General features: G+C 44.5%; 1 protein-coding gene and 1 pseudogene across 1 annotated transcript; both read right to left on the reverse strand.

Moving 5' to 3' along the window:
• Positions 1-4428: 4428 nt before the first annotated feature.
• On the reverse strand, positions 4429-10966 carry LOC120690812 (annotated as a pseudogene).
• Positions 10967-12008: 1042 nt separating this feature from the next.
• On the reverse strand, positions 12009-14790 carry LOC120690269. The gene is made up of 6 exons (XM_039972862.1): positions 14535-14790; positions 13751-13907; positions 13049-13130; positions 12908-12955; positions 12553-12653; positions 12009-12464 (listed from the first exon to the last, which is right to left on the reverse strand). Exons 1-6 carry the CDS (start codon positions 14716-14718, stop codon positions 12332-12334), a joined length of 705 nt encoding a protein of 234 aa, XP_039828796.1. The 5' UTR covers positions 14719-14790; the 3' UTR covers positions 12009-12331.
• Between the last annotated feature and the right edge of the window lie 126 nt (positions 14791-14916).

Genomic DNA, 14916 nt, shown 5'->3' on the forward strand with positions numbered 1-14916 from the left:
TCGTCTTGTAATTTTTTTTTGATGAAACAGGAGGGGTAATCCCCTACTGGTTATATATTAATTAAGAAATAAAGAAGTTATTACAAAAGTATTCATGAAACAAAGAAGGAGACAAAGAAAATGAAAAAAATTACACAAGGGTGTCTAGCCATGAGGATATATGCGGATTGATTCTAATCTTTGCTCTAAGAATAACTAGAACAAATTCCTTCTTGAAGTGTCTATAACAGGCATCAATGCTTGGTTGTTCTCCTTTAAAAATGAGATCGTTACATTGCATCCAAATGCACCAGCTCATAAGGATGATAATTTCCATGAAGAAGGGCACCCCAAGTTGCTGTTTGAAGTGTTCAAGGGTGATATATGGCCCATCATTACCCACAATAAGGCCAATAGATGCCCAGCAAGCTCTCTCAAAGTTGCAGTGGATGAAGAGATGTTCCAGTGATTCATCTGAGGTGGATGGACAAAGAACACATGAATAATCTTGAAGAATCATGTTTTTTCTTCGCAGAAGTTCTCTTGTGCTTAGTCTGTCTTTCAAGAGTAGCCAAAAGAATACTTTGTGCTTGTTCTGACATGCCGATTTCCAAAGCCAATTAAAGGCTGCATGAGTAACACAATGACCAGTGAGATGAACATAAGCTTTAGAGACTGAGAAGGTAGAAGAACCCCAGATGTAAGACTAGACATCAAAATCCTGTGTTTCCTGAAGGTTGTTTAGGTCATTGGCCAAGATGAGGAGTTGTTGCAGAGCTATATCAGAGATAGGTAGGTGCAGCAATGCTTCTGGACCATTAGCATTCCTTGCAGTTTTGATGGAAATATTCTTTTTCTTGGCAAAAGAGAAAAGTTCTGGGAATTGTTGGGCAGGCACTCTGTTGTTCCATAAATCCTCCCAAAAAAGACATGTAGCCCCATCATAAATATGAACCATTGCCAAACCTTTATAAGAGAGAAGTAATTTGTTGATATCCTTCCACCAAAATGAACCTTTTCTCCTAGAATCAGGGGGCTGTTCAGCATTATAGTGTTTTTCCTAAATGAGATGGACCCATGGAATATCTGCTCTATTGTAAAATTTATGTAAGTGTTTGAGGAGTAAAGCTTCATTATGAGTTTTGAGGTTTAGAACTCCCAAGCCTCCTTCCTTTTTTGGCAAACAAACCATGCTCCAGGCATCTTTAGGTGGGTTTTTTGCATTTATATCAGCTCCTCTCCATAGACAGTGCTTCCTATATTTATCAATTTGCTTGATAACTGTTTTGTATAGCTGAAAAGTACTCATATAGTACGTGGGCAGAGCAGAAAAAATTGCATTTGTGATCTCAAGTCTTCCTGCCTGAGATAGCAAAGCTGAGGTGGCATTAAGCCTCCTTTCACATCTAGACACTAGTGGAAGAAAGTCTGCAACTTTTGGTTTGGATATATCCAAGGGCAGACCCAGATAGGAGAAAGGTAGGGAGCCAATTGAGCAACCAAATGTCTGGGCTAGGAACTGAGTTCTGTCTGGATCAAGATTGATAGGGACCAGCATAGATTTGCTGTAATTCACACTAAGTCAAGTTGAGGATGAGAAGCTCTGCAGAATAGCTTTCAGGTGTGTTAGTTGGACAGGATCAGCTTCCATAAAGATCAATGTATCATCTGCATATTGAACCACAGGGAAGTCATTTGTGTGATTAAGAGATATTGGAAGTTACAGATGACCCATGCTTTTTTCATAATTAAGCACACTCTGAAGGAGATCAGCTGTGATGACAAATAAGAGAGGAGAGAGAGGATCTCCTTGTCTGACACCTCTTCTGCAATGAATTGTCTTCCCTGGGACACCATTAAGGAGAATATATGATGTTCCTGAATTAAAGATGAGTTTCATCCAGTTGAGCCATTTTGGACCAAAGCCTTTGTGTTCCATGATAGCAAGCATGGCTTGATGCTCTACCAAATCAAATGCCTTAGTGAAGTCTAATTTGAGGATGACCATTTCCTTCCTTGATTGCTGGCAAAGGTGAAGATACTCAATGGCCCAAGCAACACAATCCTGAATTGTTCTGGATTTAATAAAGTCATACTGGTTTTGTGGATGACTGATTGGATAACCCTCTGCAGTCTATTTGCTAGCAATTTAGTGATGATTTTCATAGATGTGTTTAGAAGAGAGATAGGTCTGAAATCAGAAGCTTTTGTAGCACCATCTATTTTTGGTATGAGGACTATATGTGAGCCATTGATACTCTGGAGGCAAATTTCACCATCATAAAAAGCCTGGCATAGATTATAGAAATCTTCTTGATAATCGGCCAGCATTTTTTGATAAAGTCAGTGTTGAACCCATCTGGGCCTGGAGATTTATCTGTTGGAAGATCCTTTATGACATTATCTATTTCCTCATATGTGAATGGCTCTTCCAGGCAACCAAGCTGATTGGATGCTTGCAGCAATGAGTCAAGGTCAAGTGTCATGGACTGGAAGATTGATTGACCAAGCCTATCTTTAAATAAATTCCAAAGAATTTCAGCTTTCTCATTATGAGATGAATGCAAATCTCCATCCTGGTCTTCAATAAAAGTGATAACATTTTTCCTGTGCTTAATAGTGGCATTGGCATGAAAAAACTTTGTCCCAGCATCCCCTTTGGTGACCCATTTGATAGTACCTCTTTGTTTCCAATAGATTCTTTGCTGCTTAGAAAGCTGAATCAGTTGTTCTTCAAGTAGTGCTCTGAAATTCCATTCAGGAAGTGATAAATCTCTGAATTCCTCCAGCATGTTCATAAAAGATAGGATGAGCTTAACATTATTAATATTCACTTTGAGGCTTGAGATATTTGCTTGCCATGCTTTAATAACTCTTCTCAGGTTCTTAAATTTTCCAGAGATAATTTTGGCCTTGTCTGAATGTATTGTTGGTAACGCCCATCCATGTTGCACAATATCCATGAAATGTTCATGCTCCATCAAGTAATTCTCAAATCTGAAAGTCCCACTCTTGGGGATGTTGGTGCTGATGGTGACCAGGCATGGAACATGGAACATCGTCTCGTAATTTACAAGCAAACTATGCAATTAGTTTTTTATTTTGTTTAGATTTAATACTTCATGCATGTAAGATTCCTCTTCGATGTGATAGTTTTGGAATTTTGAATTTTGCAACTAAACAAGGGGCAGGTAAAAAATGGCTTCACGTTCTGCGATGAACGCTCTAACTCTCGCCTTATTGTATCCGCTATTTGTGATGACTTCTTGTCCCACCGCTTTGTAAAACCTTCTGATATTGGAGCGCTTCGCCGCTGGCGATCTTTCCTTCTAAGCTGTATCTCTGCTGCAACCTTCTGTTTCAGTACTATTGGTGCTTTGTACTTTTTTTTTCTATAATTTTGGTCAAACATAAATATAGTTTGACTCTCCAAGAAAGTTGGAATGACTTGTAATTCGAAACTGAGGGAGTATATCTGAATTGTGCTGCCAATGTTTGAGTTTTATGGGTTTTATTATGTGAGGATTTTTTATACTTCTTTCAGGGCCATGTTTTACAAGAGATTACTAAATCAATAGATATTGTGTAACCACCCAAAATGAAATGCTTAAGAGATTTTTCTTGCTTCCTTTTTCAAGATCTTATTGGAAATTATCATTTGTAAATGCTACATTGGTTTGCTACATTTTGTGAGCTATTGTGTCATTATATTTTGCTCATTACACGTCAGAGATGATATTCTTTAACAACCTGAGAAACTTGCCCATCCAGTGCTTGCTGACACCTATGTAATTCTCCTAAAAAGGTCAGAATGCTTGGTAAGAGCAAATGCCTGCCAAGGGAAAGGGAATGATTTAGACTTGCCTCATAACAATCTTTTATCTTTTTGTCCTTCCAATGCTAAGCATCTCATTGAAGAATGGTCGAGGATGCAAAAATTGCAGAAGATATCCTGCACATTCTGTTTAAGATCCTGACATATTTAACTGTCGCTTTTCTATGTTGTGTTATATGTCTCACTTTTCTATTTTACAGGATATCTTTGTCATTGGTGCATTTTTTGAGGGAAAGGCAAGACAAATTCTTGAGCTGCTTAATAAATGTACTACATCTAGATGAAAACAAAGCAAGTTGCTTCTTTTGAACTATGCTCTATTGTTATAAAGGTTATTATGTGCTCATTGTGGCCAAGTTTTTTAGGATCCAACGGCAACGAGTGGAGGAACCCTCTTGCTAAGGTTTTGAGGCAGCCACGTTAAATTATCTGGGACAACATTGATCTTGTTATATCTGTTCTCATAATGGAAATGGGGTTTGCCTCGGTTCAGAAAGAAAACATTGATCTTGTCACTCATGAGGTGGTGGGTGGCCTCAAGATTGTCTATGCTGTTGGAGCTGGTAACACTATATTCTCATTTTTTTTTTACCTAAATTTTGTTTGCCTAGCTCTGAACATTAAGCCCGATTGGCATTCTACCCTTCATGTTGGTTGCTTATGATGTTGAATAAAGCATAAGTGCATTACAAACATGACAGTGGTTTATGCTCAGATTTTACTTTATCTGTTTGGTGCTCACCAATCAGCTTCTTCACAAATTGCAATGGACACAGAGAACAGTACCTACTACTTTGGTGTACTACATTTAGTGAGTTCTCGTGTCATTCCCGGAATGGTGGCAGCTTTAATAAATGAGAGAACAACAAGTAAATCCGCCTATTTTGCTCATTGCAGAGATGGTAATACTTATTTGCTGACAGAGTGGTTGAAAGAAGCACTGAACTTTCACTCGTCAGCTATGTGCGCATGGACCTCATCGTATACTCTGAAACGAGCTTTGAGAACAGAGACGACCTGTCCTCCAGCAATTTGGTGGGCGTGTCGCGCTCAACAGCTACACCTGAAAACAATAGCACAGCGTCATCACAAAAGATGTGGATCTCAACAAATCAACTTCGGTAGTTACTGTGTTGGTCGCGCTAACCATCATCAAGAAGCAGCACCATGTCGCTGTCAAGAACCGAAGTAATTCTGTGCGCAATTGTGATGACCGTTGTCTCCGAAAATTGTTGCCTCAGCATTTTCTGGATCAAGTTGTCGGTTGCAGTATCCACTGAAGCAGTGGCTTCGTCCAGAACAAGGACCTTACTCCGTTTCAGAATTACCCAACCAAGACAGACAAGCTGATGCTGGCCTACGCTCCAGTTCTCACCGTTCTCTATCACTGCAATCCAAGTAAAGAAGATTTCAGAAGAACAACCATTACTATGTATACTGCAAAAAAAAAAAAAAAAGGTGAACTGCATGACTCAATGTGAAAGGTGAGGGGGGATGGGTAGGAGGAGAAAGAAAACGAGCAGCCTTGAGCTGCATGACAATGTAACGATAGACCTGGTGAATCAAGCTTCAGCTCCTTCTTCCTAACTTCGTCCCCTAGCTGACAACAATTCAAGGCCTGAAATAGCAGCAGATGTATATTTCAGATGTTTTCTTTATTTTTAAGAAAAATAAACAGATTGATGACAACTTAGCTAAAATCGACGTGCAAAAGTGTGATAACTTTCAAGCGAGGAACCGTGTGAAAAGCAAAACTACCTCCCAGATTTGATTATCAGTGTACTCCCCAAGAGGATCAAGGTTACTTCTAACAGTTCCCTCAAACATTGTTGGCTCTTGTGGGATGATGCTCAGTCTGGATCTCAGATCATGCAATCCAATGGTGCAAATATCGACGTCATCTATTAGTATCTGACCAATAGTAGGGTCCACAATTCGGAAAAGGGCCTGAATGAGGGTTGATTTGCCGCTTCCTGTTCTTCCAACTATTCCGGTCTTCATGCCCCCAGGAAAAGTGACTGTAAGGCCCTTCAAAACAAATGGAAGTTGTGGGGCATATTTCACCTGCATCAAACCGAAAATTATGAACACCGTCCACCTAACATAATTCCTTTGCTCTTTTCATATGACCCTTTGACTTCTTCAAATGTATTGAGGAATGATCAGAGGATAACAAAGCACATATTTTATCTATTCCTTTGCATCAAAATTAATTCTTAGAACACTACTCTAGTGCCGAAAAAAAAAGGATGAGGAATATTCATGGAGATTGTACAGCTGAATTTCTCCATTAGATGGCCAGTTCTGATCCAACTTATCTCCGGACATGAAAAGCGGGGGCTCTGCAGGAATTCTTATATATTGTAGAATTCTGTCTACTGATATAATCTTGTTCTCCAAAGTGCACAAACCCCAAACAACCAAGGCTTGCAGCGTGTTCAGATTAAGTCCATATGTGATAGCAAGACCAGCGATACCTGAAAGTTGGGCACTCAGAGAAGATTTCGAACTAATTTACTACCATCCATTCAGTAGAACTATACACTTGTTCAAAATTGACATGATACCTGGATTGATAAGACCTGTTGGCAGATTGATCAAATATATCAAAGAGAAGGCAAATATAAGAGATGACAACGCATCCAGACGGATGCAAAGCCACTCCCTTGCCCCCGTGTTGTAGAGTTTCGGTTGAGAGTAAGCATCCATAAGGTAGCTATTAGTTGCTACAAACTGATTTTCCTTGCCGAAACTTCTAATGGTAGTTGATCCTGTTATTGATTCTGCAAAATGCTGTGATAGGAGCTTTGCAAACTCCTACTAGCCTTTGCAGCTCCCTGGCTGTATCTATGTAGTATCTCTGCACAAAGGCAAGTATAATGAGTATCAGTGATCCTGCAGCTTTACATGCAAGAGGATAAGAGTGGGTGAAATGTACCTGATACCAGACACAGGCAGCAAATACAGGAATGAAAACAACAAAGACCTGCCATGCAACCTGAGACATCACCGCTACAATTCCAACAAGCTGAATGATGGAAAATGCCACCGAGCCCATCTGGCCAGCAATGTTGGTGTCCACTTCGCTTTGATCAGTTGAAGCCTGCAAATTCCAAATTCATGTGTTGGCATACTCCAAGGAAATAAATTGAATGTATGAATTTTTTTTTCTCTCAAACACGCAGGAGAACTGCGTATCATTGTATTTATAGGAGAAGAAAAAGTCTAATATAGACTTATACAAAGAGAAAACACACTCACACAAAACTCACACCAGCACTCCCAGGCCACTATGCCCAGACACACACCTACCCAAACCACACACCTTACTCCAGCTGGACAGAAATGTCCCACGGAGCCAGGACCTGACCACCAATTCCTCAGCTCATAACAAGCCTACAAGCAAGAGGAACAGCGATCTTACGAGAATGCACAGCTGTCTTGTATGCAACTGTTGCAAGGAACAGCGATCTTACGAGAATGCACAATGAGCTCCCAAGAGCCAAGGCCACATAGACATAGAGCAGCGTCGACATGCTCACTGTAGGCTCGACATCCTTCGACACGGGAGCTGCCCAAGCCATCCAGTAATTACTCGCAATTTGAAGTATTTGAAAAAGAATCTGTGCTAGCAACACAAACGGTACAAGAGCTCCCCTATAAGCTAGGATGAGGTAATTCCAGTAGACCCAGAACCCCACCCTGCCTTTTTCCCTTTCCTCTTCTTGCACCAGTTGCCCACTCTGAGCATTGCCTTCATCTTCGTTAGCTTTATCTTTCTTCTCAGATGATGACAGTGATCTGGATAGCTTCAACTTTACTGTGCCACTGCAAGAGGAGGACATATTGCTTCTATTCATGGCATCAATCGCGTCCAATGTTGTTAGAGCATCCTTGTGAACACCAACTAGCTCCATGAACTCTTCCCCTGAACCCAGTATCTCGTCGTATTTCCCTGCTTGTGCTATTCTCCCATCTTTCATGACCTGCATTACAAGCTCTGCAACTGTAAGAAGAGTCATACAACATTAATTATACATGAAAATTTTACCAAGAAGTTCTCACAAGAATGAGATCAGCAGAAGGTAGGAATTCGATCTGATGTGTGACATAAACCACTGTTTTTGAAGCCAAATCCCCAAGCAAGCATTCCTGCAAAATAAAAAGGTACACACTTAGCAATGCGTTCTCAAACTTCTGTTGAAAGTGTGCAAATGATGAGGTTTAATCAGAATAAATCAATTGGTTTAATCAGAATAAACCAATTAATCATGTACCTTAAAAATGTGGGATCCTGTATGCGCATCAACTGCACTGAATGGATCATCGAACAAATAGATATCAGTATCCTGATACAAAGCGCGGGCTATCTGAATCCTTTGCTTCTGTCCACCACTAAGGTTGATGCCTCGCTCGCCAATGACCGTCTGGTCACGAAATGGCAAAACCTCCAAGTCTTTGTTCAGGGAGCATGACTCAAGGACTCTATCATACTTCTCTTTGTTCATCTCCTTGCCAAACATTATATTCTCCTGAATTTTGCCGCTCTGTATCCATGCCGACTGGCTGACATATGCTGTCGTCCCACATATCTGAACCTCTCCTGATAACTTTGGAATCTCACCAAGAATACAGGATAGCAAGCTAGGCCCCGTTTGGTTGCGCGTTGTAAAATTTTTGAAAAGGCATCTTTCTACATTTGAAGTACTAAACATAGACTAATCACAAAAATAATTACAGAACTCGTCTGTAAATCGCGAGACGAATCTAACGAGCATAATTAATCCGTCATTAGAGGTTGTTTACTGTAGCATTGCTGTAGCAATTTAGCGTCTGATTGCAGCCTAATTAGGTTCATTAGATTCGTCTCGCCATTTACAGACAGCAGTCGCAATGCGTTTTTTATTTCGTCTAGATTTAAGTCTCCATACGGGTGCCGAAATTTTTTTTGGAATTTTGAATTTTGGAACTGAACACGGGCTAGATTTGCCGGAGCCAACTGTTCCACAGACTGCAACACGCATACCTGGCCTAACTTTGATGTTCAGGTCTTTCAGCGTTGGGACTTCAGGTGAGGCTTCCCAAGAGAAGCACCCATTGCGGATGTTGATTGCAAATTCAGAGCTACCACCTGGCATCCTCTGCACAGCATCACTCGGCAGCTCCTCGAGGCATAGGAATGATGCTACCCTGTCAAGGGACACCTTGGTCTGAATCACCATTGAGATAGTGTCAGGAAGGACATATATCGGTTCCTGCAGCACCCGGAATGTGGCCAATGCAGACAGCACCTTCCCTGACTCCAACGGGATCCCCATGAGCACGCAAGCTCCGAAGGTCACCACAGCAACGAAGGTCGGGGTCCCCCAGAACACGAAGGTCACCATGGCCGATGTGTAGAGGTATTTCTTTAGCCAACTCGTCTCTGTCTTCCTCAGCTCGATGATCTTGGACAAGAATCTCATCTCCCACCCCTGCAGCTTCAAGATCCTCATGTTGTGCAGGATCTCTGACGTCGCCTTCATCCTGACGTCCTTGCTGCCCATCAGCTTCTCCTGGAACTTCTCCTGCATTTTTCCCGGAGGCCCATTGGCAAGCATGGTGACCACGGTGGCACCGAGCGCCGCAAGCGAGGCGAGCCCGAGGGTGGAGTACAGGATGAACATTGCCATGCCCACTTGCAGCGGCACCAGCCAGAGGTCGTGCATGTACCACGCGAAGATGCCGACGCGGTCGGCGTCGACGCTGATGATGTTGATCATCTCCCCGTTGGAGCGGCTCCGCCTCGACTGGCTGGAAAGCGCGAGGCTCTTCTGGTACACAACGGCGGCAAGCGCCGACCGCGCGCGCATCCCGGCCTGCTGCATGCGGAAGTTCCAGTGCCCCTGCGACAGGCACTCGAGCACCTTGGCGACGATGAAGGCGAGGAGAAGGAGCTGCCCCTGGCTCGCGTACCTCTCGTCGCCGTTGAGGTACTGCACCAGGGAGTCTATGAGGTACGGGTCGACGTAGGTGGCGACGTTGTAGATCAGCGCGTAGAGCACGGTCACCGCGACGTGCCCCCACACGGTGCGCAACAGGGCTTTGGCGAGCTTGAACGCCGTGACGACCTTCCGGCCTGAGCTGTCGCCGTCGCCGGTGAGCGCCTCGAGGTTGGCCTTGAACTGCGGGAGCAGGCCAGCGACGCTGTCGCCGGGTTCGAGCCCCGGGACGTCTCGTCCAGGACGAGGGTCTTCGTGTGGTCGACGGCGAGCAGGGGAGCGCCATCCACGAGAAGGTGAGCACGCTAAGAAAGCCGGCGCCGGTGAGCAAGGACGTGTCGGCGGCGGCGCCGCTGGTCGCATCGGCCGCCTCGTGCGCGCCGATCAGCAGAGGCTCCTCGGAGGCATGGCCGCGTCCATCCCTCCTTCCGAGGAACCCGGCTGCGAGTAGAACCACTGCTGCAATAACAGAGACGGCGTCGAGCGCCCACGACCGGCCGGACACGGGGAACCCGTCGAGGCACGCCGCCGCGTGGATGCCGGCGGCGACGACGGAGAGTAGCATGAACAGCGCCCACCAGAGCCTGAGCGGCGCTGGGAACCGCTCCTGGTGCCGCTGCCGCCCGAAGTCGAAGTGCAGGTACGCGGCGAGCAGCAGCCACGCCGCCGCGCGCGCCGCCGCGTCCACCTGTTCCGCGACCGCGTCGCGCGACCAGCAGCCGGCGCCAGCGACCGCATACCACGAGTACGCGGCGAGGACGACCTCGAACGCCGCCAGCGCCCACGTGGTGCAGACTGCGACCCCGTAGCACCGGAACCCGCCTGTTCCGCCGCGGCGGGCGTCTTCCCCCGCGTCCCTCTCCTTGGCGCAGCCGCCGGAGAGGGTGAGGCGGCGGGAGAGGAAGCGCCCCGCGACGGCGAGCGCGAGGACGAGGTGCGCCGCGGCGCTAATGCCGTGAAGGAACAGCGGTTGGAGGACGAAAACGAGGGATTGCTCACCGGCCGGCGTTGCCGCCATCGCAGCCGCGGCGGTCGGGGAAGGGATGGGCGTCTGCAACGCGGGGCCGCCCATTGAGGCGCAGGACGGGATAGGCGACGGCTCATATAGCCAACACGGCGGTGGCGCATCAGTCGTCGTGACGGCGGCGACGCGACCATGGCGGTCAAAGGATGAGGGGTCAGGTCACTGGCCCTGGCCTCCTTGGGTGCAGTAGTGCTGCACCGGTGCACGGCCCGCGGCCAAAAAAAAAAAGTATAATCCCAATACCTTTTGGGGATTCCCCAGAAGAATAGCAGACGAGAGATCAAATTTAACTCACCAAGTTTCGCTATTTGCCAAAGAAAAAAGAGTATGTAACATGATTTAAACCTAATCTAAGCACTTGAAAACTTGGTTCCCACACCAAATCCCTAGCTGCCCTTCTTTCAGTTTCGATGGTTCTGCTATCCAATTTGCGACCGTGGCAAACAAGAGCTATCTACTGTGGCCTCGGTGCCTCAGAAACTTCCTTCCATGTTTCCACACTCAAGTGTCTTTTTTCTGCCAACCATCCTAGCGGTCACTCATCCAATATTCATGTGTTTTAAAATCCTACAGATCTGTGGGAAACAAGATATCACCGTTTTTCATGTTTCTCTTCTTCGTGCGTTTTTTGAACAGGTCTGCGTCCAAAAGAGCGAAATGGACGCACCGCAGAACCTGCCCGGCTTGGCCCGCCATGTGAGTAGCTTTGCTCGGCACCATGCATCCATTATTGATGCTTCACCTGGTGCTGCTGCTTCACCCGCTTGAGTCCTTCCCTAGTGCTCGACTGACTCATCTTTCCATTTGTCTCGCTCGCCTTGATCCCCATTGTCCAAAAACTGCGCCTTTTATTTCAAAAAAGAAAAAAAAAAGAAACTGCGCCTTCTCATGCGTCAGCGCACGTTTTTGTCTTTACCATTCTTCCCCGTCGTTGATCCCTAGTTTGATTTCTACTTCTGCAACAAAGAGAGCCATCCGCGTATCTATCACCTATCGGGCATGAATTATCAGTAAATTTTGAGAAAATTTTCGAATTTTTGACCTGCACACCTTAAAAAGATTCTCCAAGCGATCTAATATATTATATACTTAGGAATCTCTACATTCATTTTTTTTTGCACAAATCCATTTATATTGGAGATTACAATAATCCAACTGCCGAGATTATGAAAATCAGGTAAACAATCTGTAGCGATCCAAACAGATAGATTATAGTGGAGATTACAACAATCCAACTGCCGAGATTCGTATCCTTTGTTCTGCTGGAGAAAGAACAAGGTAGATTCTAGCTTTAGGGGGCATACTGTTAATTTATTTTACGGTAATCAGGAAGTACAATAATATCCTGGGCACATATGAAACTTTGCGAAAGAGTACAATTAAAACCACCCAACAGTTTGACGAGAGAAAAAAAAAGCCTAAATCAGGCTGCCAGTTGCATCGAACCTACAGAACCACAAGATGCGACGAAACAGTTTACCCAAATATCACATGATTCCAAAGGCTCCTCAGTTACTGAAGAACACGCATGCTAACTTGATTGTTCAGACAGAAACTTCTGTTTTTGGTAATGAAGGCATTCATCGCATCGGTCTTTGTACGGAATTTAACCAGCACCACTCTTATGCGCTCTGGGACACCAGGTCTGTCAGCAGTCATGTATGGAATTAGACAACCATGAACAGAACAAGTTGAATACTGGCAAACAAGAGTGGGTCTCTCAAAATCCTTACCTGAGGAAGCTTTCAAATGGCGGAGGTTCAAAGTTAGTGCCACACAAAAAACGTTCTATGTCCTCTGGCAGGGCATTCCGTGGAACTCCTTGCAATAGTACCTGTGAAGACCCATAAAGCAAAAACACAAGTAAAACATGTGAATTGTTTCAAGAAAAACCGAGTATCAAATGCAAATGATCTGCAAGATCCAAGAGTAAGAGCATGGGGATTCAAGAGTGCTGTTCATCTTGGTATATGCACAATCAATAGCACTGAGAAGAGGAGAGGTAGTATTTGCTCTATGTAAATCTTACTTGCAAGCATAAACAGAAACTGAGAACATACATCTACTTTAATGAAAACAATAACTTACAGTTTTTCCATCAAAAGATTGTTTGAGATCCCACTCATCACGACTTATCTGTTATATTAGAGTAGACAAATATATCACCGTTTACACCTTGCTCGACCAAATAAATGAAAAACTGGAGAGAAAAATCAAGTCTTGCCTTACCGCTTCCATCTTGTATAGACGATTCTGACTTGTTTGCCTAACTGCTGTGGTAAACACTGCCTTTGAAGGAAACCTCAATAAACTAATCACGTGAAGCATTAAAACAATTTTCAGGTTGATGATCACATCAGAAGTGGGAAGAAGCAAATTAATGATACAGATATTAACCGCCAAATCTATACCAATATCATGTCAACAACTACGAATATTTACTGAAGGCATGCCATATGTTTACCATCAAGACAGAATGTTTGATAATGGCAAACCAATTATTAGTGTTTGTTTGCACAATTTTTCTTAGCATTATGCAGAACAATAGCGTCAACGAAGATGTAACTATAGTCACTCATGCATAACTCATCGTGCATTCAAAGAGAAGTATCTTGCACTGGCAGACATCCTAACCAAATAGATCGCTGTACAGACAGATCACCTAACGCTAGTCAGGGACGAGTTGGCCTACTAATAAAGGGCAAAGCTTCATGAACACTACATGAAAATAAGAATGCATAAATCAGAAACAAGGTTCATATCTAATCTACTGTTTTAGAAGGCTAAGGTTTCACTTGTATAGAGGATGGGATGATGATGAACACATGATGTGGATTAGGGGCGCAAATAAGTAATACAAGGTGTATAAAAGGTCATATATACAGAGCATGCTGAGGAACAAAAAGATTGGGAACGCAAGAGGAACCATACGCGCCCAACGGAGTAAATCCCATGTTGTAATCCATCTTCACATCATCCAGTGACAATTCACATCTGTCAAGTTGATGAATAATGTCTGTTTTCAACATGTTCTTTTCAAGACGGTTTCCCACGCCAGTGGGACTGTAGAACCTTCCATAGGCCAATCCTGTTGCAGCAGAATACCAGCAAAAAAGGCTAAGAGGCCACAACAAAATCTTCTTGACTCAAAAAATGAAGATACAATAACACAATCACTTTGAATACATTCGTCGCAAACTCAGTGACCTGTCCAGTTGACACTTCTCTAAGTTAAGCATGATGATACTCCACGGACATGAAACCAACATATATACCTAAGAACACTTTTCTTGTCCCTGTATATTCACATCCCAAATAATGAAAAATATCTTCCAAAGTTGAACTGGTTTTCTTTTCCTGCTTACATGCGATGGAACTTCCAGTGATAACAATGAGCAGCCTCATACTGGTAGAAATGTTCGCTTCACAGTCTTGCACAGTAAAATCATCTCATTCTCATGCATCCAAACCTATGATTCGCACAGCCAAACGTGGCGCCATATCATTACCTTAGAAATCAAAGGTTTCAATCAAATTCACCGATACTCACCCTCCCCGCATTTATATGGGCTAGTCGATCCCCCTACATTCCTACTCGCTATTCTAAAACAGGAATAGAACACTAAACCCACGAAGAACCAAACAAACTGATAGGATACAGCAGAAACACGAACAGGTAAATGAAAATGCAGAAGCACGAGTATAACCGAGCTACCTTCGCTGGATTCCTTGAGGAAAGGGTCGCTCTGCGAGTCCGCGCCCGCGCCCGCGGCTTCGCCGGATGCATCCGCGGAGAAAAGCCGAGCGGACCCCAGCGCGGAAGCGGCCAAGGGCGAGGAGGAGGGATCCCTCGATGCGGCAACGCCGCGGCGGAGGGCGGCGGCCGCGAGCCTCGACATGTCTCCGGCGGCGCGGCGGCGGAAGAGGGAGGAATCAGGAATGACGTCGGGCGGAGTCCGGACTCGTGGGAGCACGAACGGATCTCAAATGGGTCACCAACGGGCTAAATTTGGGCCGTTACTAAATGGGCCTTTTCGAACATCAGGATTTAATGGGCTTATGAGTTGGGAAGCCCGAGACGCAAAGTTCGCCAGTGA

The sequence above is a fragment of the Panicum virgatum genome, chromosome 9N (genome assembly GCF_016808335.1).
Source record: "Panicum virgatum strain AP13 chromosome 9N, P.virgatum_v5, whole genome shotgun sequence".
Lineage (NCBI taxonomy): Eukaryota > Viridiplantae > Streptophyta > Magnoliopsida > Poales > Poaceae > Panicum > Panicum virgatum.